The sequence below is a fragment of the Amphiura filiformis genome, chromosome 15, assembly GCF_039555335.1.
Source record: "Amphiura filiformis chromosome 15, Afil_fr2py, whole genome shotgun sequence".
In the NCBI taxonomy this organism is placed as follows: Eukaryota; Metazoa; Echinodermata; class Ophiuroidea; order Amphilepidida; family Amphiuridae; genus Amphiura; species Amphiura filiformis.
In genome coordinates this window covers 29000746-29026061 of record NC_092642.1, presented here as the reverse complement: position 1 = coordinate 29026061, position 25316 = coordinate 29000746, and the positions used below count along the sequence as shown (strand labels likewise).

Below are 25316 nucleotides of genomic sequence, written 5' to 3'. Positions count from 1 at the left end.
TAGACTGGGCTTAACTTTTGCGAGTTATCTTGTCTTAAAAATCGTATAGAATGTTGCCGCAAGTGACTCTGTAGATTATCAAGTTAAAAAAGTGTCAAAATTACCCACATATTATATTCCGTAAGTTATAAACCATTTTTAACTAAGCGCGAAAATGATTTATGATATATGTTTGCTCTTGATTTGGCGAAAAAGTGGTTGTTTAATGTTTTGCCTCCTCTGCTTGCGTGGTTTCTTGTGTGGTTTAGGCAAGCTTACGATAGGAAGATAACTTTTGTTTCGGCGAGGGTTCGAGCCTTAGGCTTGCCTTAGGTGAGAATTGTAGAATTTCTTCTCACCCCATACACTGATTAGCACGTGCAGGTTTAGGCAGTGTACATGTGCGACGTCCCGTGGTTTGGAAGTCACGTAAAGCCATTGGTCCGGTGTACAGGACAAGTCACCCCATTCGAAAAGAGAAGGGGCCATCCCCGGTTCTTAAACCTGTACTCAACCCTCTAGGTTCAATCAAGAGGACAAGATGGGCGCGATACAACTGTACAGATTTGTCTACCCATATAAAATCCTGTAAAATATGTATAGGCCTACGCCTTCACGATCACGAAACTTGTTTAGCCAATGATCATTTGATATCCATAACAGTTTGTAGGGGTTCGTCAATCCGGGGGACCCATTTTTTTGTTATTTTCAGCCACTTTTTGACAATTCAGGCTGATTGTCCTAACCCAATATTTCAATATTGGTGCTATATGTGCACAACAATTTAGAGCAGTTATATATGAGAGAGAGCCTGTGATGAGGACTGGCATTTACAACTACAGCTCCATTATTGCATGACATGTTGCGAGTTTTGAAATTTGGATTTTTAAACATCATCTGAAGTCACGCAAAAAGCATAGGCCCTAATAAATTGATTAGTAACTACTTTCTAAAACGGTTTTTACCCATACTCATTTCCATCGTCTTAACCTGAGGTCCTTGGTTCAAGTTCCGGGCGGGATCCCTTTTCCCGTTTCCGTCCCATCGAAGAAAAAATAAAGCTACCATTTTCTTGCTCCCTGGAACTTAACTCCTTCCTTCTAGAATCTGTGCTTAACCATTTATTAGTATTCACTTCTGCATCGAAAATTAATGTCGGGTTAATTATATAAAGGTCATGAAAACGATTACAGAACTTTTTATAATTTGTATATTACAACAACAATTTTAAAAATGTTGTCCAAATGTTGTAAAATGTTTTTTGTCAACATTTTTGCCAAATATTTTGTTAACACTTTTAAGTGTTAACAAAATATTTGGCAAACATGTAAATTTAAAAATAACATACTGAAGATAAAAATTACGGCGGGTTTACACAAGACAAAAGGTAATTTCTTGCGTACTGAATCATCATTGGTTTTTTTTAAATACCAGCGATGTTTTGCATTTTGTTTCTTATTTTTTCCTTAATATTCCTGATAATCTCTGCTATATATGTGCCGTTTTAAATTTTGGTCAGCCTCGTCATTCTAACATTTCTTTATAGCTTTGCATTCGGTCTATTGCCGATTTTTTTTCTAAGCGCCCAGTCAATTCGTATTGCCGTTTTGCGCCGCACTGAATCATCATCTACAACGCGTGTTAGGTAATGTTTTTTGGAATATTATTATTTTTCATATTTTTCTTTATCTTTAATGTGTTTTTTTATGATTATTATTTTGACAATCTACTGAAGATAGCAATTACGGCGGATTTATATAAGACAAAAGGTAATTTCTTGCGTACTGAATCGTCATTGTTTTTGTTTTTTAATACCAACCATGTTTTGCATTTTTGTTTCTTCTTTTTTTCCTTCATAAAATTTTGGTCAGCTTCGTCACTTCTTTTTTTCCTTCATAAAATTTTGGTCAGCTTCGTCATTTTAACATTTCTTTATAGCTTTGCATTCGGCATATTGCCGATTTTTTTCTAAGCGCCCAGTCAATTGCATTGCCGTTTTGCGCCGTACTGAATCATCCTCTATACAACGCGTGTTAGGCAATGTTTTTTGGAACATTATTATTTTTCCATGGTTTTTGCTTGCTATCTTCTGAAGATAATTAATACCTGCAGCGGAATTTGTTAAAAACATCTTTTTTTATGATTATTATTTTGACTATCTCCTGAAGATAGCAATTACAGCGGGCTTATATAAGACAAGAGGTAATTTCTTGTGTACTGAATCATCATTGGTTTGGGTTTTTTTTAATACCAGCCATGTTTTGTATTTATTTATTTTTTTTCCTTCATGTTCCTGATAATCTCTGCTATATATGTGCCGTTTTAAATTTTGCTCAGCTTCGTCATTTTAACATTTCTTATAGCTTTGCATTCGGTCTATTGCCGATTTTTTTTTCTAAGCGCGCAGTCAATTCATATTGCCGTTTTGCGTCGTACTGAATCATCAACAATGCGTGTTAGGCAATGTTTTTTGGAACATTATTATTTTTTCATGTTTTTTGCTTGCTATCTTCTGAAGATAGCATTTAAATTTAGGGCCTACGAAGAAAATAATTAATACCTGCAGCGGAATCTGTTAAGGGCTGGGGTATGAACGTTTGGACAGTATTTATTTTGGGACATTAGAGCACATCAGACATATCGAATTGCATTATGAATACGAAGAATGTCATTCTGATATCAAATAATTTTGATTTTTTGAAATTCGCAATTTAATACACATTTGATGGCAAATCATTAAAAATTGATATTTTTGATATTTAACAGTACTTGAAGTAAACTTTATAAATCTGATGATTTATACTTAAAGTGTATGTAGGTGGGATGAAAAGCCGACGATCAATTGAAAATTTTGACCTTTCGTATTGAAGATATGGATTTTTTTCCCAAAACACCAAAAAAATTAGGTCTTTTTGGGAAAAAATCCATATCTTCAATATGAAAGGTCAAAATTTTCAATTGACCGTCGGCTTTTCCTCCTGCTACATACACTTTAAGAATATATCATTAGATTTATATAATTTACTTCGAGGACTGTTATATATCAAAAATTTGAAAAATATCAAATTTTTATAATTTGTCATAAAATTTGTATTATATTGTGATTTAAAAAAATGAAAATTATTTGATATCAGAAAGACATGCTTCGTATTCAGAATGCAAGGTCTGAGGTGCTCTCATGTCCCACAAAAAATACTGTCGAAACGCAATAAACGCTCATTTTGGATCCCTTAAAAACATATACATAATTTTTTTTCTTTATCTTTAATGATTTTTTTTAATGATTATCATTTTGACTATCTACTGAAGATAGCAATTACGGTGGATTTTTATAAGACAAAAGGTTATTTCTTGCGTACTGAATCGTCATTGTTTTGTTTTTTAATACCAGCCATGTTTTGCATTTTTGTTTACTTTTTCCCTACATGTACCTAATAATCTCTGCTATAAGTGTCGTTTTAAATTTGGGTCAGCTTCGTCATTTTAACATTTCTTTATTGCTTTGCATTCGGCTATCGGCCTATTGCCGATTTTTTTTTCTAAGCGCGCAGTCAATTCGTATCGCCGTTTTGCGCCGTACTGAATCATCATCTACAACGCGTGTAAGGTAATGTTTTTGGAACATCATTTTTCATGTTGTTTGTTTCTTATCTTCTGAAGATAGCATTTAGGGCCTACCAAGAACACAATGAATACCTGCAATCTTTTCGCATATATCTTTTTTTTCTTTATCTTTAATGTTTTTTATGATTATTATTTTGACTATCTACTGAAGATAGCAATTGCGGAGGATTTATATGACACAAAAGGTAATTTCTTGCATATTGAATCATCATTGTTTTGTTTTTTAAATACCATCCATGTTTTGCATTTTTGTTTCTTCTTTATTTCCTTCATGTCCCTGATAATCCCTGCTTTATAAGTGCCGTTTTAAATTTTGGCCAGCTTCGTCATTTTAACATTTCTTTATAGCTTTGCATTCGGCCTATTGCCGAGTTTTTTAATCATCATCTACAACGCGTGTTAGGCAATGTTTTTTGGAACATTATTATTTTTCCATGGCTTTTGCTTGCTATCTTCTGAAAATAGCATTTAGGGCCTACGAAGAAAATAATTACTCGTCACTTGTGTTTAAAAATCATTGTGAAATACATACACACCACTTTTATTCCATACTAGTGAGAGGTAAATACATGAAGTACACTTAGTTATTATAAAATCAGAAACATACATTATTCATTACATTTCATGAAAAAAACACAAGCAAATGACCAGACCAAATTCTTGGAAATAGATTAGGCAAATTAGATGACATAAATAGAGCGCTAAAAACCAAAAAGAAATTGCACTAAGCCGCTATAAAATAGGTACAAAAAGCAATAAACAATGATTATACCATGAAAACTTGCAAAGATTTTAAAGTCCAATGCGGAAAGTGGTGTTCCCCCACCTTTTTTCACCTGTTACATTCTTATACACGCAATGAAATATTTTCACTAATTTTAAAGTGTTAATCACACAATTCTACCAACAAATGCTTTAAAAACATAATTATATTTACCAATATTTTGGGGTGTTTTCATAAAAAAAAATGGAGGAAAAATGAATAAATTGGTCAAGTTCTCCGAGACAAGTGTGCACCACAAAACAAATTTAAACAAGTGTGGCAGCTTTGAGACATATATTTAGTATTGTCTTTTTTGCCTCACAAAAAGATGATACTAGTTATTACTATATCCAACTTCATACACATCATTTTGAAAACAAGGTATTTTATTGTCAATGATCTTTGTATACTGTTTAAAATACTACACTCGACCAGATTAGTTACCCCAGGGGCTTAAAAGTAACATATCTGCAGCTGAGACGAAAATTTAGATATTTCCACCGCAGATCTGAATGGAGGGGCACTTAATAATTACCATATTTCGAAAATCAAATTTGACAATTGTCATGCAAAGTAATTTTGTATTTCAAGGAAATAGAAATAATACACTTAGAACATGACTACTGTAACTCGATGCTAAAATGATTTGGCTGTGCTTCAACTTACATTTTTTACCCTTTTCATGATAAAAACACATTGAAAGGAGTGTGCTTGAACATCTATGAATTTGAGATTATAATCTGATCTACTGGTCTTACTTTTTAATTTTATGAGTGACAATATTTCAAATGAACAAACTTTTGCCGCCAGAACATCTGTTGGCCTGTAAATGCATCAGGGATAGAATGTGAAATATTGCCACTCATAAAAGAAAGTCCAGTAGATCAAATTTAATTATAATATTATATATTCATAGATGTTACAAACCTGGATGAATGACAATCTTCACAATTGTGCTTAAACATGTTAAACAGGTGCAAATAATAAAGGTTGCTAATTAGTGCAGGGCGTTAATTACATCGAAATTGGCACATAATATTCATTGCAATTTATTTGGTATATTTGCTGTATTTGCAATGTCGAATATGAAATATGGTTCACTATGTCAATATGAAATACAGCTGGAGATAGGGTTCGATTCGACATAGTGAACCTTATTACATATTCAACATGACAAACGTTTGACATAGGGGACTGTTACTGACCCGTCTTATTCAGAATATAAGATCTGAAACACAGCATGTCAAATGTGTGTTTTCTGATATCCCCACTCCCTGGCTTGCCATCTAAGGAAAAATTACAAATCACACCAAAATCATATTATTATTACTTACAAACATCATTAAGTAATAGTGGCACTAAACATCGTATTTAACATTATAATAAAGTATGTCTATGCAGGCTGGAAATGGCTGAATGGCATTCTTCCATTTGTTTGCAATTCCACTTGTTTGTCATGATTCATGACAAACAAGTGGAATTGCAAATGATAATCACCTTTTGAGCCAATCACCAATAAAGACTGGATTGATTATGACGTTCAATAGGGTTAAAGTTAGTTCGGCCTATAGAGGCCCTACATGAAATTATCGATTGGCTTCAAACAAAGGATTTGAGCCGGTGTCCTAAGGACACCGTAGTTATGGCGGAGTGCAGTCCATTCAATCAAATGTTGTCATCAACCTATTTGATCATAGTGCAGGGTTATGTGTGTGAACTGTCACAGTAGATTGCAATCATGCTTTTGTTGAATGCATTTGAGTAGTCCGTCATATTTACGGGATGATACGTCACATGCAAGGCCTCTATAATAGGCAAAACATTTTTTTTGGTACTGCATGCATCAATAAAGTCCTACCTTACGCTTGCGTATATTCACATAAGCGTTCGCCAGTCATGCATTACACAACTACATATTGCGCCCAACTGTGTGCACACCATTCTATATCAATACACAATATTATGAGTCTCATTTTTCCCCTATCATAAGCTGACTTTAGGGTTAGAGGAGTATAGCTAGTGTTAGGGTTAGTTTAGTTAAACAAGTGGAGAAATCAAACAAATGGAGGAGTTACAGGGATTATTGTGGTTGTTGACCCAGTTGGGTCTCAGATTCACAGTAATAAAGGGCCATGATATTCCACGTAGAATCAGGTGGTGGCCGCATTGCATCCTCTAAATTCAGTAAATTTTCATCGTCAACCGTGTAATTGAATCCAATGGGATTATTTTGAAATTTTAAAACGCTTGAAATATCACAAACAAATAGGCCTATGTTGATAAATAATATAAATACAAGCTAAAACCGTTGGGGTTCGATAATGAACTCCACAAAACTAACCGAGTATATTGGAAAATGCCATACGGCTGGGCGGTTTCACAAGTTGCCGGCTCGATCATGTCATCCGCCGCCTGCGTAGAATATTCGTTCAACAAGTATTTGTTATTCAATCTATTTCAATTCATTTTTAACTTCTAACAAATGTTTGTTGATGGAAAATCAATTATATTTTATGTAGAATGTCTGGTGGAAATACACTGCAAAAATGCTGTTTTAAAAATATGTTTAAGTGTCAGGCTTAATTAAACAACATAAAAACAGGTTTAAACAGCTTGTTTAAGCATGGCACCTAAACAATCCTGGTTGTTTTATAAGTTTTAAACTGCGTTTTTGCAGTGTATATTATCAATTTTACCATCTTCGTTAGAAGTTAAACATGACTGGAAATAGAATGGGAATAGAAATAAATAATGAAGACTAGAATATTCTACATCTAATAAAGGGTATACAGCAGGCCTTATTACCATATCATTATGAGTTTAAACAGCAAATTTTAAACATTAAAACTTATACTTTTATGGTTTGCAGTTACAGACAGTGTGAAATGCATAATCAATATAATAATTATGCAGAAACAAGCAGAGAAAGATACTGTTTCATACTGTTTATTCCTGCCTTAACTCAATACAAAACACCATAGCTAACAAGAAATATAACATTAATACATACAACTATGTAAAGAGATGTTACTATTTCAGGTATATTTTTCTTCAAATACATATTTATAGTTATATACGCAACAAAGAAAGTAAGTTACATTTTTGGTTTGCACTGGAAATTTATTAAAAGTGATAAGCTTGTGGCCAGGGGGTACTTGATTATTTTTTGACGGGATGTACTGCCCGAGCTTCAAAATCCTACCCCATTTCTATGGACTCTCAAACACTTTCTAAAAGCAGTTGGCCACCAATCAGTGTTGTCATCGAGATAGTTTGTTAAAAAAATACCACATTTTTGGATGATTTTCCAAAACATGGACCCATGTCTAGGGTTTTTCTGTCAACAACCTACCCCTCATTTCTAGGGATTTGTTGTGAAAATCAAGACCCATTTGGGTGGCGCATCGTCACCTACCAGGTGGTGTATGACATGCAGTCCCTAAATTCAGTAAATTTTCATCGTCAACCGTGTAATTGAATGGGATTATTTTGAAATTTTAAATCGCTTGAAATATCACAAACAAATAGGCCTATGTTGATAAATAATATAAATACAAGTTAAAACCGTTGGGGTTCGATAATGAACCCCACAAAACTAACCGAGTATATGGAAAATGCCATACGGCCGGGCGGTACTGTATCATAAATATTTTATTAAATACATAGGGAGGCAATATGCAGAATTTAGCAATGTTTCAGCAATATTCATACTAACAATAATAGTGTTTTGAATTTTTCATTACATGTACAGTCCAAGATGCCCTATATTTCTATGCATTTTCTTTTTATTACGCTTAAGGGTATACGATGTATTGTTGGTCGAAGCAGCAAAATTTTTTAAGTTCTTAGCATCTTGCGAATGGTAGTGAGCTTTAGCAAAAATTGCATTGCTCAATTCATAGCGAGCTTGTAGAAGAATTCAAATATCACAGATATACTTTTGTAGGTCCTGTGGTTCTTGAGTTATGTTGTAAAGAGGGCTGAAACAACAACACTTTTGTAAAACGTACATAACTCATTAACAACAATAAATTAAGCAAGTTTTCAAAGTATATGATTTGTAGAATGAACTTTTGCAAAACACCAAAGTGTTATTTTTCAATAATATATTGATTCAGACAATGAAAATGGCTGCTTCGACCAACAATACCTCGTATACCCTTAAAGTGACATTTCGTGATCAATAGCCTCATCCCCTACCTTTCTCAAAAGAAGTTTAGATTTTTAAACCAACAGAAACCTCTGGCTACATAATATTTGTGTGTAAAATTTTTTTGCAGATTCATTTACTTGGCAGAAATATTGTTAATTTTGTACGTATGTTAAAAGAGAATGATATTATAACAGTAGCCTATGGAGCAATGTAATACACATAATCGATAATCAAACATAACTCACAAATGCCTGTACTTTATAATTCATTACACATAAATAAAGACATTTCATTGGTAAAATAGCCTGTCAAATAATATAATTTTATATCATTACTGTACAATAGCCGTATTAAACATAATAATATAGTAATAAACATGGATTTATAAAGCACCAAACATAAAAATGGAGACAAATTGTTCCTCGAGTTCAAGGGGTTCAGAAAAGAATAGTTTGCATTATCTGTGATGTGAAGTTCAGAAGATAGATGATAGTTAAAAACAAAGGTCATTGAACCCTACTGACCTTTGCTGTGTAACATATTAACTTCACAAATAGTGCAAACTATTCTTTGTCTGAAACATCTAAGACAAACAATTTCCTTCAATTTCTACTTAAATTGGGAGAAACTTTGACTTTTGACCCCTGTACAAAAAAGCCAATCAACCGTAGACCTTTTGTGCCCTATGACTTCCTAGCTATAGGATGTAAGTGCACAATATGACATTCTTGGAATACATGAGACCAGTAAAATAATGTGACATGTTTGAAAGTGTAAATGGAATAAAATTGATATTTGCTTCCTGCACAGATTCAAATTCAGCACACCAGGGGTCCATTTCACCAAACTTTTAACCCTTTGTAACTCAATTAACGGTTCGTAAAGTTACCAATACCCAATACTATACGTAACTTTACTAAGGGTCCCTATTACTTACGAATGGTACTCATCGTAAGTTACAAACGATTTTGAGACTTACAAAGCTTTGTTAAGTTTAGTGAAATGTACCCCAGATTTAACAACAATAACCTGGTCAGTGCAGCAGCGTAGCCAGCCTTTTAGAGTGAGCGGCAAACCCAAATTTTCCTCCCCATTTGTCATTTTTCATCCCATTTATAGTCATTCTAATTACATTTTACTCACTGTTATGTCCATTATATCCCTGACAATTTCTGTGAGGGGGCAATTTGCCCTCCCCTAACTCCAGCCTTGCTACACCACTGGGTCAGTGATCAAGGTTACGTTCTGTCATTACCAGTACTGAACTAAAATTTCCATATAAACCTTCTCCACTTTCCCCCTTCTTTCCACCACAGTCAAGAAGGGGGAAAGTATTCATGCACAGTCTGCACACACACATAATATTACTCCCAGTCAAATAAAAAACACCAATGCATATATTTAAGACCAAAAGGTCTATTATAAAATGGCACTTAAATTAGATTTAGAAAAATATATACAACATATACATGTATAAAATGATATCCTGTACAAGTTGGGCTATTCCGGTTGAAACACATACACCTTATGGAAGACATGACCTTAATCTTCAACACAGGGAGTGTGAATTTCAAATAGGGTTACCTCAATGTGTGACTCCATTTGAAATCTACACACCCTGTGTGGAAGATTAAGGTCATGTCTTCCATAGGAGGTGTAAGGCTTTAAACTGGAACAGCCCATTCAAAGTCACTCAAGGGTTCTTAAGACAAAGACATTAAATTGAACATTTTGTTGAACTGAAAATAAACATTTTGCAAGTATACCGTAACGGACTTAAAATATGTGGGGTCAGTTCACTTTGGGGTAATTGGCTTTCTTTTTCCTTATTGTAACTGTTTTGTTTTACAAATTACTGGTATGCGCCACTGTAAGTTTTTATTATTCAGAAATTACACAAAATGGACATTGAAAATTAATTTAAAACCAAAAGCCAGTATTTGTTTAACCCCTTGGACACTACTGGTCATCTAACCACATTTCCGACTGGTTAATAACTTGAAATGCTCATTTCAATTCCCAATTATGTCTAGGCTTTAAATTATTTATGGTCAAACTTGCATTTGCAGATGATTTTATTAATACCCTCCTTGATTGGTTTAAAATTGGACACAATATTCATTTTGGCCAATCGGCAGGGAGTTCTCATGGGGTTAAGGTTCATTGGATTTTGGCAAACAAAGGAGTTTTTATGTCTTACTGTTTTGCTCTTTGGTGGCAAACTCCTCATCAAAATAACTGTTGATACCTATTTTCAATGTTGAGATTACAAATGCAGAGGGGACATCACAACCAACTAGGGAAGGTTTTTAAATATGACTTTAAGATAAGGCTCCTCATCACTCTTCATGACATTGGATCTTTGGGTCAGTGTCTCATCAACCATCATTCCAGTGCCTTTTGGACCCCCCCCCAAAAGCCAATCTACAAACACAAAGACATTAATATATTGTCTAAACTGTTAGGGTGTAGGCTTAGGTGTTCACAATGTTGCACACAGGAAATTAGGTAGATGTCTCATTTAAGGCAGACCATCATGATATGCTAATTAGGGTCAGGGGCTACCAGTAGCATGGTTAGGGGTTGTGGCACCCGGGGCAAGGATGCATGATGGTGGCCCCCACTCCATTGTTGAAACAATTGCATGCAATTTGTGCAGCTTTTTGCATGCAAAAAGTTTTACTTTCACCACTTGGAGGGGGCACAGAATGTGGTGCCCAGGGCACATGCCCCCTCCCCTTGCTTCGCCACTGGGGGCTATGGTTAGTAACCCCTGACCCTAATTAGCATGTCGTGATGATCTGTCTTAAATTAGTCATTTACAGGAAATTAAACGGGAACAAGATACTTTGCAGACAAGTTGTGGTTTACAATTTGATTTCTATATAATAGTACTTTGTTCACTCATTTTACTTAATATCAAAATTTCTTGCTAATTATTCAATAAGTAGATTCGTTATTAAATCTATTTCAAGTCATTTTTATCTTCTAATGAATATTTGTAAATGGAAAATCAATTATATTTGATGTCGTATGTCTGCTGGAAATATATTATTGATTTTACGCCATCAAACATTCGTTTGAAGTTAAATATGACTGAAATAACAAAGACATGTTGTATCAAATATTCTACATCAAATAAAAAGTATATAGTGGGCCTTACACAGGTAAATATAAAAAACAGGCTAATCCACTTAAAAATCCACACCCCAAGATTTTGTAATTATACCCAAAACTTAAAAGCTTGAAAATAATTCCAGATGCAACCATTTTCATCCATAAAAAGTGGCAATGGTATTGAATATTAAATACATTTCAAAAAAAGTTTTCTCATTTGTGGCCAAATTGTGACAATTCAACTGGATTTCATAAATTTCGACTGCCTGATGTGGTAGTGACGTCAGTGCGCATTTCATTGGGCGCAGCTTCAAATCACTAGTGTTCTCAAAGCGTTGTCATACACATGCACGCTTAAAGACGCCACTTTGCTTCACCTGTGACACAGCTGCCTCCACGCGTTGACGTCACTTCCACATCAATGCGAAAAATGGTATAAAGCAAAATATCCAGCTGGATTGCACATATGATGCAACTGGAATTGGGTTATTATATGGCAGCCAAATGTTCATCAGAGGGTGTGTGGATTTGAAGTGGAATAGCCTAATGTCTTCTGCACATGACATCCACACCCATGTGTTACCGACGGCTGCATTGGGCTATTCCAGTTGAAATCCAGTTGATTAGCTAAAGTCTTCCACAGAGGGAGTATGAGTTTCTAATAGATTAGACAATTGGGTAAATTCTATTTGATACACTCACTCCAGTTGTGGAAGATATAGGTAAAGCCAGAATACAGAGGGAATATGGGTTTCAAATTAATTAAACTTGACCAATTACAAACATACTCCCCCTGTGGAAGATATTTCCAAAATCTTCCACAGGGGTAGTGTGAATTTTAAATGGAATAGCCCATTTTGAAATGACTTAGATCTGTCCTGGCCGAACAGATTAGATTCAAGAGAGAGAGAGTCTGGACTCAAGAATAACCCTGTGCATAACAGTTAATCTGGATTGTCACTCATGGGGGACTAACCAAATTAGTGTCCCTCTAACATCTATCAACAAAAGCCCAATCTTTAAGCCTGAGAATTAAAAATGTTCTTGCATGAAGCATTTTGCATGCATCATCATAACAACGGTGCAGATCGCAAACAAGCTTGCCAGATGCATTGCCAAATAATCTGGATGTTCACCATTTTAACCTTCATGAGCAAGCCATACCCAAACAGTCCGGACACATTTCAGTCTTAACTCTTTGGTCTTAGCATTAAACACTGTGATTGGACAATGGGCTATTCGCTGTCGAAGTGGTTTAATAATCGGATCAACTACCATAGCAATAAGTTCAAACAATTTTTGATTATATCACGCTGCACTACTACGTTTACGCGGTACCTCTGCATTGAGCCATAGATGTCAAAGAGCAGGGATAAAGACCTGGATCGCAATTCTATAGAATATTAATATCATGCTGATATTGAAAAGAACGGTATTGTATTACAGATGCACAGGTGATTAGTGCAACTTGCTTGTAGTGCAGCGCAATATAATCAAAAATTGTTAGAACCTATTGCTATGGTAGTTATTCCGATTATTACATCACTTCGACAGGGAATTCCAGTTGAAATCCATACACCCCTAATGAAAGACATCTTCCACACAGGGAGTGTGTATTTTAAATGGGGTTACCTGAATGGGTGACTCCATTTGAAATCTACACCCCCTGTGTGGTTATATTAAGGTCATGTCTTCCAAAGTGGGTGTATGGATCTTAACTGGAATAGCATATGAAATTCTCGTGTATCAAAACCCTGTGTAACCATGGTAACATAAATCATATCTTGTGTGTGCTATAAACGTCATCTGCCGTTAAAGTTCTCTTCCCTGCCAAAAAATTCATGACATTATTCAAACGATGCCTCCACGGCAACCTGCTGTGCACACATTTGTGCGGCTTCCACACAGTTGTCACGCCGTACGAAACGACTCCAAGTTGATATTTCAACAAGTTCACGCCCCAGAAGATGGAGGCGAAATTCAGCATCATGAGCGCCAGTAACCAACACTGGAACTGACAAGCTAGTAGGCTGAGATCATACCAGGTGCCGTGAGGATACATGAGTACCAACCAATGCATACTGTTGCACACAAACATGATTTGAGCTATTAGGACTATAAAGATGAAGATGACAAATTGCCTGTGATTGTTCTTGGCGATACATCCGAGTAGGAACAGGCAGTGGTGATCCATATCAATGCGACATTGTTCACATAACTTGCAGTGTCTGCAACGTTCTGGCTTGATTATCTGAAAAGACAGCAAACAAGACAATATTTTGTTAGTCCAATTATACGGAACATGCATCAAAATAATACAAATTACAAACGACCTTTTATTTATACATACCAACTTCAGATACAGTTCGAACAACTAGGAATGCACGTGCCAACTATATGAATGGTCTATATATCGAGGGCTTAGAGCCAGAACTAGCTATGTCCCTTTGTTTTCTCAATTACATGTTACTTATTTCAGATTTCTGTAACAAATGGAGGGTTAATTCTGCCCTCCATAAGGAAATGTAAGTGACTTTGGGGTATATGCATGCAGGGGTCACTTGCGTCTAACTAACTGTTCAAGTGACCATGCATATACCCCAAAGTCACTTGCATTTATTATGGAGGGCATAATAACCGTAGATTTGTTGCCGAAATGATTAACAGGTAATTAAGAAAACAGATGGACATAGCTAGTTCTGGCTCTAAGCACTCGATATACACATCAATTTGATCACTAGCTTTACACCCTGTATGTACCATTTTAATACTGTTCTGGTGGATGGGTGGATGGATAGCTATAATAAATTCATTATACCTTGACAGACAGTTCGAAGGAACTCACCGCTTACAGTTGGTTTTTGCGGAATATCAATTTTAAACGTCTTATTTTCTCAAAAAAGGAGTCATTTTCATTGTCCTCATAATATTGGCTTGCCAATGGTATAATGTTTTCCAAGCAATATATATGCCTTTTAAGCATTTTGCAGAAGGGGTATATGTATATTCAACTTTTGTACCCTATCAATTGTGAATTTTTATAACACAGGAGGTATTTTTTTTATTTAGCCAATGCCTGTCTTAATTTCACTGTATTGTTGACCAAATTATCAATATTTTTTTTTTTTTGGGTTGGAGTTAAAAACTTAGGTCATTTAGGGGCTCAAATTTAAACTTTGCCTGATTAGGCTTAATCCTTCATCTGTGGGGAGCATGGCCGTAATGCCTCCACCATGACGTACATTATTTCAATGGTGCATTTTCACTTGGAGCTGAGAAAAGCCCACCAATTGCATCATTTTACCAGGGCTGATTGATTTCAAGGGGAAAAAGGGAAAAAATGGAATTTTTTTTTAAACTTGCAATAATCTAAGGCAATTTGACCCTGGATGACCCTGAATGACCCCCAAATGACCTTCACGTTATTTGTCTTGCTACGGTGGTCGTTCCCACCAAATTTCATGAACATGCAGCAGTCTATGGCAATTTGACCCGGGATGACCCCAACATGACCTTGACATTCTTTGTCTTGTTTCGGTGGTTGCTCCCACAAATTTTCATGAACCTGCGACAATCTATGACAATTTTACCCTGAATTACTCCAAAATGACCATGACATTTTTGTCTCACTAGGATGGTCGTTCCCACCGAATTTCATGAACCTGCAACAATCTATGGCAATCTGGCCCCAGATGACGCCCATTTAGCATATTTTGCGCTGAAAATCTAATCAGGTCAAGAACCTCTGGCTGTGCTACTCCTACAAAGTCACATCACTGTAACCCATACGGATCTCCAGATAATCTGTTCACAAGATTATTATGCTTGATATGCAGAAATTATGCAAATTAGTTACTTAATTACCATATTTTGCGAAAGAAACCAACTGAAGATCGCCAATTGTCACCTGTGGTGGCATTGTTTACGTGGTGGCTTTAAAGGTCATCGGAAGTCAAAGTTCATGGTCACAGAGGCTTTAAATTTTAAACTTAGTCCGATCGGGCTCAAACTTGGTGGGTGGAATCGTTGATTTCAGGGGAGTATATGTACAAAACAAAATCGAGGTCAACTGAGGTCAAATGTCATCTAGGGGCTTCATTTTAAACTTTGCCTGATTTGGCTCAAACTTAGTGAAAGTACTTCTCCATATCACGGGAGCATGAACAAAATCAAACCGAGGTGACCCAGGGTCAAAGGTTGTATGGGGTCAAACTTAAAAATATGCCCAATTGGACTTTCCACATTTGGATTTTAAGGGTGAAGTGTGTGAATGCGTATATATGCGATATTTATACATTTAAGTAAACCCTGGCTATGACAGGAGTTCAAGAGGGAGCCCAACTTAACATTAACATACTTTTACTTCCACAAAAACTTACACACCAATAGTTTGGTTTACAATGCTTACGCAAGAGCATTTATTTCCATCTTATATAAATCGTTACATATTATGTATTCTTAAACACTTGAGAACGTTCCTACAATCTTATTGGTTCTTACCCGTGTGATATGACACGATATCACACGGGTCAGCGCGTGTGCATCGACGCGATACGCGTACTCGCTATTTGAACCAATCGGAGGCGCGTAGCAACACCGGAACTGATCGATTTTAAGCCCTAGGTAATCTCCTTGTAAAATGTAGAATTTAATTTGATTAAAATTTGTAATACTTATGATATTTTTATTTGAATTGAAGTGTTTAAGAATGAGAATAAAGGTATTATTTTTAGACGCTGTCGTGCATCTATTGTCTCATATAACATGGGCGACATCATTGTTTTACTTAAAATAATGATGTCGCCCGTGTTATATGAGACGATAGATGCACTCCAGCGCTAAAAACAATACCTTTATTCTCTAAATATACTTCAGTGCAGAGACTACAATACAACGGCACAACTTTGTTTGTTGTTGTTGTTGGGCTTAATTTTTGCGAGCGCTATCAATGTTTTCACACGCCCACTGGATTGTAGGTACAATGTAGGTCCAGCAAATTTTTACGTCAATGAAATTAAGCCATGCACGAGAATTCTGTAAGCCAACTACTATAATTAGTAAAAGCTTGCTTATACTAATTATAGTATATGGTACATGATGATACATCATTTTTGTTAGGATGAAACTTACTTAGAAGGTGTCCCCCCCCCCCTTTGGGAAGTTGTGAAATTGATCTTTTCTAAGATCTGGCTAAGTGAAGTGAATAAACAAACATTTAATAGTTTTTAACCCCCTGTGTACTACCTGTCGATCTAACACTGTCTCTAATTGGTTAATTACATGATATCTTCACTTTAATCACCAATCAGAATGGAGCTTTGCAAATAATTCACCCAAATTTTTGTGTGGTGAAATGATTCTAACAATGTTGCTGATTGGTCCAATTGATAATGGAAACTTCTTTTTGGCCAATCGGCAGGTAGTGCTTGTTTCTTTCTGTATGTGTAGAACTAATGACTGATAAAATAATATTAACCATTAGATACAGTTCATATGAATTGACTTCGCCGACATACTAGTATAGTATATAGTTATACATACAAGTATACCCATATATGGCCCCAGTGGAAAGCAGTGCTTTGTTCACTGATCTGGGCTACCCTCTATAAAGATGCTGTTAATGAAAATAAATATACATAGAAATTCTTCTAAAGCCTCAGTCCATTTGGCTACCTCAAGACAGTGACACAGACAATACCGTAAAACCCCGTCTACAAGCATATAGTTTGCTTCTGATGAAAGCTACATTAATCCAGTCGCCATTATGGAGTTTGAGCAAATAAATTACGGATCCATGCATATACAAACAAGTATTATTTTAAGACCGATCTATTATATTGGTATATTAACGCTTGCTTCGAATTAATTAAGCTTTTATAAAAAACACTATATATGCTTGTAGACGGGGTTTTACGGTATAATACTAAATCTAACTTGTTGACTCAAAAAACTTGTTTACACCCCCAATCAAAGAGGGTGCATCAGTACACGCTCAAAATAACTGCAACAAAATACTGATGTCACTCGCTTGAGGAAACCAAATGGACTTATAGTAAGACCCTAATACTGTTAATGCTATAATATTCATGTGTACATTTTCTTTTCTCACAATTGACCACAGTTTTTGAGAAGTTGTGAGTGCAATATACAATAAGTTGAATATAACTCTATTACATAAATACATTTTTGTGGGTTACAATGACCACTCGTAAAATTCACAAAAATTGACATACCAGTATAAATATTTAAGCATCTCCACAACCTCTCGCAAACCAATAATTCACCGTATACAACTTTATGAATTAACGTTTTGAGAAATGGTATCAATCGTTTTCACAGAACCAGATTTTGTGTTTCTCTTGGAGTGCTTTTTGATCAAATTCAACCTCTTCTCAGCTTGTTTCTTCTTATAATTTGCGATGACATCGGTGAGCGTATACAAGTATGGGTTGATGGCGGAATTGATCGGCAAGGCAATGGTAACCAGCCACGCAAACACAGACGCGGGCAGTGTAACCGTACGGGTTTGAACAAGAACACCAAGTACAATGATAGGAAACCAGCACAAGAAATCTGTCGCTACTATGGCCGACACCTTGACGGTCATCGTTATCTGCTCTTTCATGTCCCTGGTACGACCGGATTCTTCTGAAGATGCTTTGACTGCTCGTACTATTTCAATGTAACAAGCAACTATTACCAAGTAACAAATAAAGTTGAGACCGAAAAACACAGCAGTGGAGAAAAACAGCCCATTTACCTCTCCTTCAAAAGTCGTTTCAAATGTCTCTACAGGGATGAAAGTGTAAATCGATTCTTCAGCCCATATGTAAGTTTTGCTTTCATTGAGAAAGTAGGTTTTAGTCAACGCCAATGGTAAGCCAATACATACATGAGAGTTGTCGTAAAACTTAAAGTTAATCCCGCTAAGAACCGATGGTGCGATACCTAATGCTAATGCAATAGTCCAAGTTATAAGACATAATGCAATGGCTAAATTAAAACCGATTTTTCTGGTCGAATACGGGAATCGTATGCAAACGAACCTATCGATGCTAATTAGCATTACAAAGAACACTGAAGCTTCACTGGATATGATGGACAATGCACCGGCAAACCTACAAGTGATGCCAGATCGCCAGTTCTCAGAATGCATTGGGAAGTACTTTCCGTAGATGATATCAGCCGATGCAACGATCAGCATGTACACACCCATCAGAAAGTCTGACAATGCCAGATTGCTAAGCAAGAACCCTTGCACTTTGTTCTTAACCTTGTTTTTCTGGCGAAATCCGATAACAAATGCATTTCCAATTATAGCACCAACACCAATGACCCACATCATGCCCATAAGAACCCTATCTGCTAACATTCTCTCACAAGTAAGATAAGGCGAGCGTTTATTCGCTGCCGAACACTGGATCGATGTTGTGACGTAACATTCGCATATCTCGTGCTGGCTAACCAATAACTCTAAGTTGGACACACTATCCAATGAGGACTGCTGTACTTTGAACAACGGATTATTTCTCAAGCTCACATATTCCAAACCTGTCAAATTAATGACTAACCGGGGCACATCATCCAACCTGTTGTGTGACAATTCAAGGTATTTTAATTTGACCGTATCTTCAAGTAAATTATCATCAACTACTTTGATATCATTGTGAGCCAGGAGCAGGTACCTCAGATCAACTAAACCGCCAAAGATGCCCGCTCCAAGATAACCAATCTCATTATCGGTCATATCGAGCACTTTCAAATTGGTCAGATTTTGGAATACAGTCTCTGGTAGTTCATACAAGGAATTGTTTTGCATAAGTAGCTCTTTCAAGTTGTTTAACCCATAGAACACATGACTTTGCAATGAAACCAAATGATTTCCATACAGGTACAATTGCCTCAAATTGATCAAACTGGCAAAAAGACCAGCTTGCAGCACCCTCAAATCATTATCGTTGAGAGCTAACAACCTCAGCCAACTCAACCCCTGAAACACGCGAGTATCAAGTGCAACTAACTCATTATTATTCAGATAAAGCAGCTCAAGATTCTGCATATCTTGAAACAACATTTCTGGTAGAGTAGTGAGCAAATTATGATTGAAATCTAATTGATGTACACTAACCAAGCCTTTAAAGATGTCATCATGTACAGCTGCTATCTGGTTATTTGAGAGTGCTAACCAGACTAGCTGCTCTTGTGACTCGCCAAATAAAATGACATCCAACGCTTCAATCTGATTATGAGACAAATGTAACTGCTGCAGATTTGTCAAATTAGACAACAGGTTCTCTGGCAGCATTGTTAGGTTATTGTTGTGAACCGTTAACCTGACCAAGCTTAGTACATTCCTAAATATGTTATCCTCTAGCATGACTAACTGGTTGAAAGACATATCCAATTGAACTAGATTCACCAAATCTTGAAATATTTCAGCTGGTAGAGAACGCAGCTTGTTTTCTAAAAGATACAGCTCGACCAATTGTTCCAGACCTTCAAATACATCAGCATCAAGAGACTCCAACTGATTTGCATGTAAACCGAGGACCTGTAAGTTCTTTAAACCATGGAACAAACCAGTAGTCAGGTGGCTTAGGTTGTTGCGATGCAAAAGGAGATACTGTAAGCTTCCTAGTCCATGAAATAGATTGCCACTTAAATAGTTCAGATTATTCTCCTGCAAATACAAATCGCGTAAATGAATCATTCCGTCAAAATAGCTTCCATTCAGTACCACCAACTTATTAATACTCAGATCAAGCTCCACTAGACTAACATTTTGAAATATCAAAACAGGTAGCACTGAAAACATGTTGTCCTCAACATATAAACCAACCAAATTCCACAACCCAAAGAATAGACTTTCGTCTAAAGTGATCAAGTTATTTTGTGCTAGGCTCAATAATTCCAAATGTTTTGTGGCGGAAAATAATTCTGACGGGAGGGTTGTGAGTTCATTGATACTTAAATGGAGTAATAACAACTTACTCGTACTGTGCAATATGCTTGGATGCAACTCTGCCAAACTGTTCGCGAACAAGTACAATTTCTGTACATTAGTCAGATTTCTAAACAAACCCTCTGGCAGACTAGCCAAGTTGTTGTCATCCAATTCAAGCTGACGGAGACTACGAAGATCGTGAAACAAATCCGGATGTAATGTGACTAACTGATTTCCATACAGCACTAACATATATAAATCATGCAAGCCTTGAAATACTTCACCGTCCAACCAGGACAATTCATTACTGCTAAGATCTAACTCCAGCAGCATATCCAAACCAGAAAACGTACCAGCATGTAACAGCGTCAGATAATTACTCTTAAGATCAAGCAGTTGCAAATAGTTTAAGCCATAGAATGGACTGCCTACTAGCTGGACAATATTATTATACTGTAAATACAAGTAAAGTGTACTACTGGGAATCACAACCATGGACAAGTCCTCCTCAATCTGCTCTTCGATCAAGCAATGAGATTCAACTTCTCTTAGACTGAAAGAATAGTTACAGTGTGGAGATCTAACTTCAATTTGACAGACATTTGGATTGTATTCATTATATTGGGACTCGCAACGAATTTGCTGATCATAAACTGTAACATTATGACATAATCCTGCCACATCATCATCATATGATTCTGGACAGGACGTTAATTGTGTCCTGGTCAAACCGGGCATATCAGGTACTTCACTGATGACAAGGCTGGCATTGCCTTGTAGGTGCAGCAAAACCTCAGCCTGAAGGATAAGAAAGCTGCAGAATTCAGCTTGTCCAACAACCTTCACAAATCTTGAACCACACCAGCTCTTTTCACCGACTCGCTTTCGTAATACAAGAAAAAGCGAGTCGTCGTGCGTATCTTCGCTTGGTACGTCTATCACTGGATACAGGTATACCGATGTTGCTTCAATTTGGATGCTACAGGAGGTGTATGCCCTACCATGAAAGATGTATTTTTCTTCTTGGGGTTGAAGGGTTTCAATGCTGCATGATTGGGAATTGTTACCATCCACCTTCCATAATGGTTGTATATGTAGATCAGCAAATACAAATTCAAACATACTATCATGTTGAATAACGATGACGCCCAATAGCACTGAAAGCTTAAAAATAACCCTAAATGAACTAAAATCTGCCATACTTACAACTTAAATAATCTTAAACTTGTCTTGTTCTCCTTGTGCCCTGCGAGAACTTAGATAAAAGTGAATCGAGGTGCCCAACTCCCCATCAAAGACAAACTTGTTAGTTTACACAGTATTTTAAGAATGTTCAGTGTCATGCATCAAACTATGTAAATTTTAAGTTAAAATTAAAGTTATATTAGTGCAAAATAAACACTTAAAATGTTCATTTCTAATGTAATATTAAAAGTAATATGGAGCAGTTTTAATAGATTAAGATGCTAATCAAGTATATAGTGTTCAGTTTATCTTTTACAAAGCTTTTTCTGTTTGTTAGTACTCCAAAATTCAGGAATCTTAACCGCAAAAGACTCTCAGTCTAGCTCTGGCATCTCACAGGATTCTTGTACTTGGCACTGTGTCAAATATGGAGCAGCAAGAAAAGCTACCACTCATCGAGCCAGTCATATAACCTGTGAAAATATAAATGGGAAATACAATGTTCAGATAACTGTTTCCTCCCCAAGGGATTTCATTGTATATTATTAGCCTTCTCCTTTTTTTTCTTTCAATTTTATGTGAAAAAATCTTGCCCAATCAAAAGTTGGCCAAAGAAAAACAAAGGTTCTTCCAGATAATGCTTAAGATTAAGTGCCTTTCTCCATTCCATTAGCATTTGGCCAGACTCCCCAGAATAACTAGCTGGGGTACCCTACTCAGCCCCAAGCAATCAATCTGCTTTGCCTTCCCTGTACCTACTTGATGCTAGCCCTAGGGCCTTTAGACTGTGACGATCCAAAACCATGCTATATCATAAACCCTGGCTATATCCAGAGAACTGCTAAATCCAGTGACCGCTCCCATTTGGGTGGAGCAGTCACTGGGTTTTCGTGGTTCTCAGGTATAGTGTTTAAAAGGCTCTATAGTAGGGGTATTTGATAACTGGGAGGAGAGAAGCAATACATTTGTCCCAGCAAACACAAAACATTTTGAACCCGGTTATGCTTTTGGTAAAATGTTTTAAAAACATTTAATGTCGGGTTTTATAAAGTTAATGCAGTTTCTGTAAATACACTACAATAAAAATTTTAAAATGTAATCAAAATTTTAGTATAAAAAAAATAAAATAAATAAATAATGTATGATTTCCATCAAATTTTGAAATTGTTATTTATAAAAATAATCTGAATTTATTTTTGCATCAAAATAAGGGCTCCTTTAAAATGAGGGTAAAAAAACCCCTGTTGCATGGGACGGCAAACTTTTTTTTGCCAAATGACCCTAAAAATCACCAAAACGCGAATGTGCTTGATTCATTTGGCTTTTTTTAGTAAAAAAAAAAAATCAACCCACTTTTGAGGGAAAAAACAGCTTATTTTACATGCATACAGGCCACCATGCAAAGTTTGGATTGGTTGGGTCCATAGAGCAGGGTTTGGTGTTTCAGCCACCGTTTAGTGCTCAGGATGCTAATTAATTGAACTATTGGACATGCAAATATAGGGAGCAAAAAAAAAACTATGAATAATAAATAGGCCTACATAAGAAAATTAGTTTTATTAAACCTCATAACTCTGCAACTAAGTATGCTGATAAAAGCAGGACCGGATTTACCTTTTTTGGGGCCCTGGGCCAGGCTAAAATTGGGAAGCCCCAAACTCAATGTGAGGAAGACATGTGCACTCAAGTGGCCAAGTTTTGGTATAAGATCGATAGTGGTGGTGGGAGCATTACAAGTTAGAGGGAGACGAACATAGAAGTGTGCGAAAATATTTCAATTTTAGCCCAAAATGAAGGTGAATTTTGCTATATAATAGGCCAGTGCACGCAAAAGGGTGCAAAATTTTGCAATCTTACCCTTCCCTACTTTTGGCCCAAGATATCGGGCAAAAAAGGAAGATGCACAAGGCAATTTTGGGGGCCCAAAAAATTTGGGACCCTGGGCCCGGGCCCATCTGGCCCATTGGTAAATCCTGACCTGGATAAATGTGGTGCAGAGAAAGTCATTTAAATGAGCAGGCAAGTTATCAGGCAATTTAGTTTAAATACCAAAATGACAATTAACATTCAAACTTACCTTGCAAGACTCGCAGGTAGAACCTCCTATCTCCAGAGCAGCATATCGAAAGACGAAAATATTGCTTATTGCTTTCACAAGTCGATTGAAAAGTTGGATTTCCTTGAGTTCAAAGCAGATGCTACTACTACCAATAACAATGTATTAATTATTGTAGTTAAACCATGTAGCCAGTATATTGCAAATGTTTTAATACAGCCCTATTTGATAGCAAATTCTCTCCAAATGAAGAAACTGTTTAATTGACCGTAACAAGTCTTTGTTTAAATATCAGTAACAGGTCCATTAGGCTTTGTATTTGCCACCAAACCGAGAAAAAGTTTAGGGAAAGAAACATACATAAGCGTTTGTCACCTAGAGCTTTGAATGGTCATTAACTCATTTGGTGTTCTACTCAGAACCAGCTGAAACTACATTAACAGATTCAACATTAACATAAAGATGAGTTCCACTTGATAACAAGGTAGCAATACGTAAATCAGTATCATGCCATCAGAGGAAATAAGTTATAGTTGTATAAAGCATAGATGATACATAATCACACTGTCTATAGCCTTAGCACTGAGGAGGTATTAACATCCTCACGTTGGAGTTCTCAAAGCTTGTGTGATACCCCACCCAAGTCTACCAATTCTTTTTAAACATGGGAGATAGATGATTAGTGAATACCTTGCAATCTTGATCACAATGTTAGACATCTCGGAAGTCACAACTAAATATAATTCATACCTATAGTCAAGATTCATCCAATCTAAAAAATGATTAAAGATTAGAATGAAGTTCATCTGTGTTGATGAAAGTCGAAGTGTCGACTGAAAATTCCAGGTACGCAAATTTTTGTGTTGTGATCAAAGGTTTAAACCACTAAACAATGATTAAAGATATTCAACAATTAAAAGTAAATTGAAGATACCACAGCTCTACAAATAGTAAGTCTTGTGACTGCTGTTTTAAACCAACTACTGCACTAAATTCAAGGTGTTTTAAGGCCAAATTAAAAAAGATATATGTTTAGCATCCAGGTTTTTGAAAAATAAGGAAGGAGGAGGCGCTACTTTTTTTTAAAAATTAGTGGAACCACTTATTTGGTCCGCTTTTGCATACACTACAATATCTGGAAAAAAAAGGAGGAGGCATGTTCTATGTTGTTGTTTTTTGTCATGCTGGTAGGTTAGGCCCCTCTACTGATCACAAAATTTCCCTGAAATGTTTCTTATACATAAGGCTATAGAACTTCTCAAACATATTCATAAAAAAAAGTTATGACTGAAATTTTAGAAAAGAAAAAGAAAATTTAAGAATCTTCAATAAAGGAAGCGGGAGGGGACGCTAAACATATTTGGTTTTTTTACTCTGCTTAAAAACAATTAAGAGAAGAGGAGCTTATCTATACTATTCAAAATATTGATTGAAATAAAATTAATAATATTGACAATGTTAATGATGCTCGTAATTCATGGCAATTACTATATTA

The 25316-nt window shown here is 36.1% G+C and overlaps 2 protein-coding genes across 2 annotated transcripts in view; both read right to left on the bottom strand.

Moving 5' to 3' along the window:
* Nucleotides 1-9469: 9469 nt before the first annotated feature.
* Nucleotides 9470-25316, bottom strand: part of LOC140171469 (uncharacterized) — a 51636-nt gene continuing 35789 nt past the window's right edge. Inside the window, exon 9 of the mRNA XM_072194738.1 lies at nucleotides 9470-13887. Within this exon, the coding sequence (XP_072050839.1) occupies nucleotides 13414-13887 (474 nt within the window). The 3' untranslated portion in view covers nucleotides 9470-13413. The remainder of the gene's footprint in view (nucleotides 13888-25316) is intronic.
* Nucleotides 16480-21780, bottom strand: LOC140171993 (uncharacterized). The gene has a single exon (XM_072195340.1). The coding sequence runs from the start codon at nucleotides 21778-21780 to the stop codon at nucleotides 17932-17934; it is 3849 nt and encodes a 1282-aa protein (XP_072051441.1). The 3' UTR covers nucleotides 16480-17931.

Excerpts from the sequence above, each read along its gene's own strand:
- LOC140171993 (XM_072195340.1), bottom strand. The coding sequence starts at position 21,780 with ATGGCAGATTTTAGTTCATTTAGGGTTATTTTTAAGCTTTCAGTGCTA.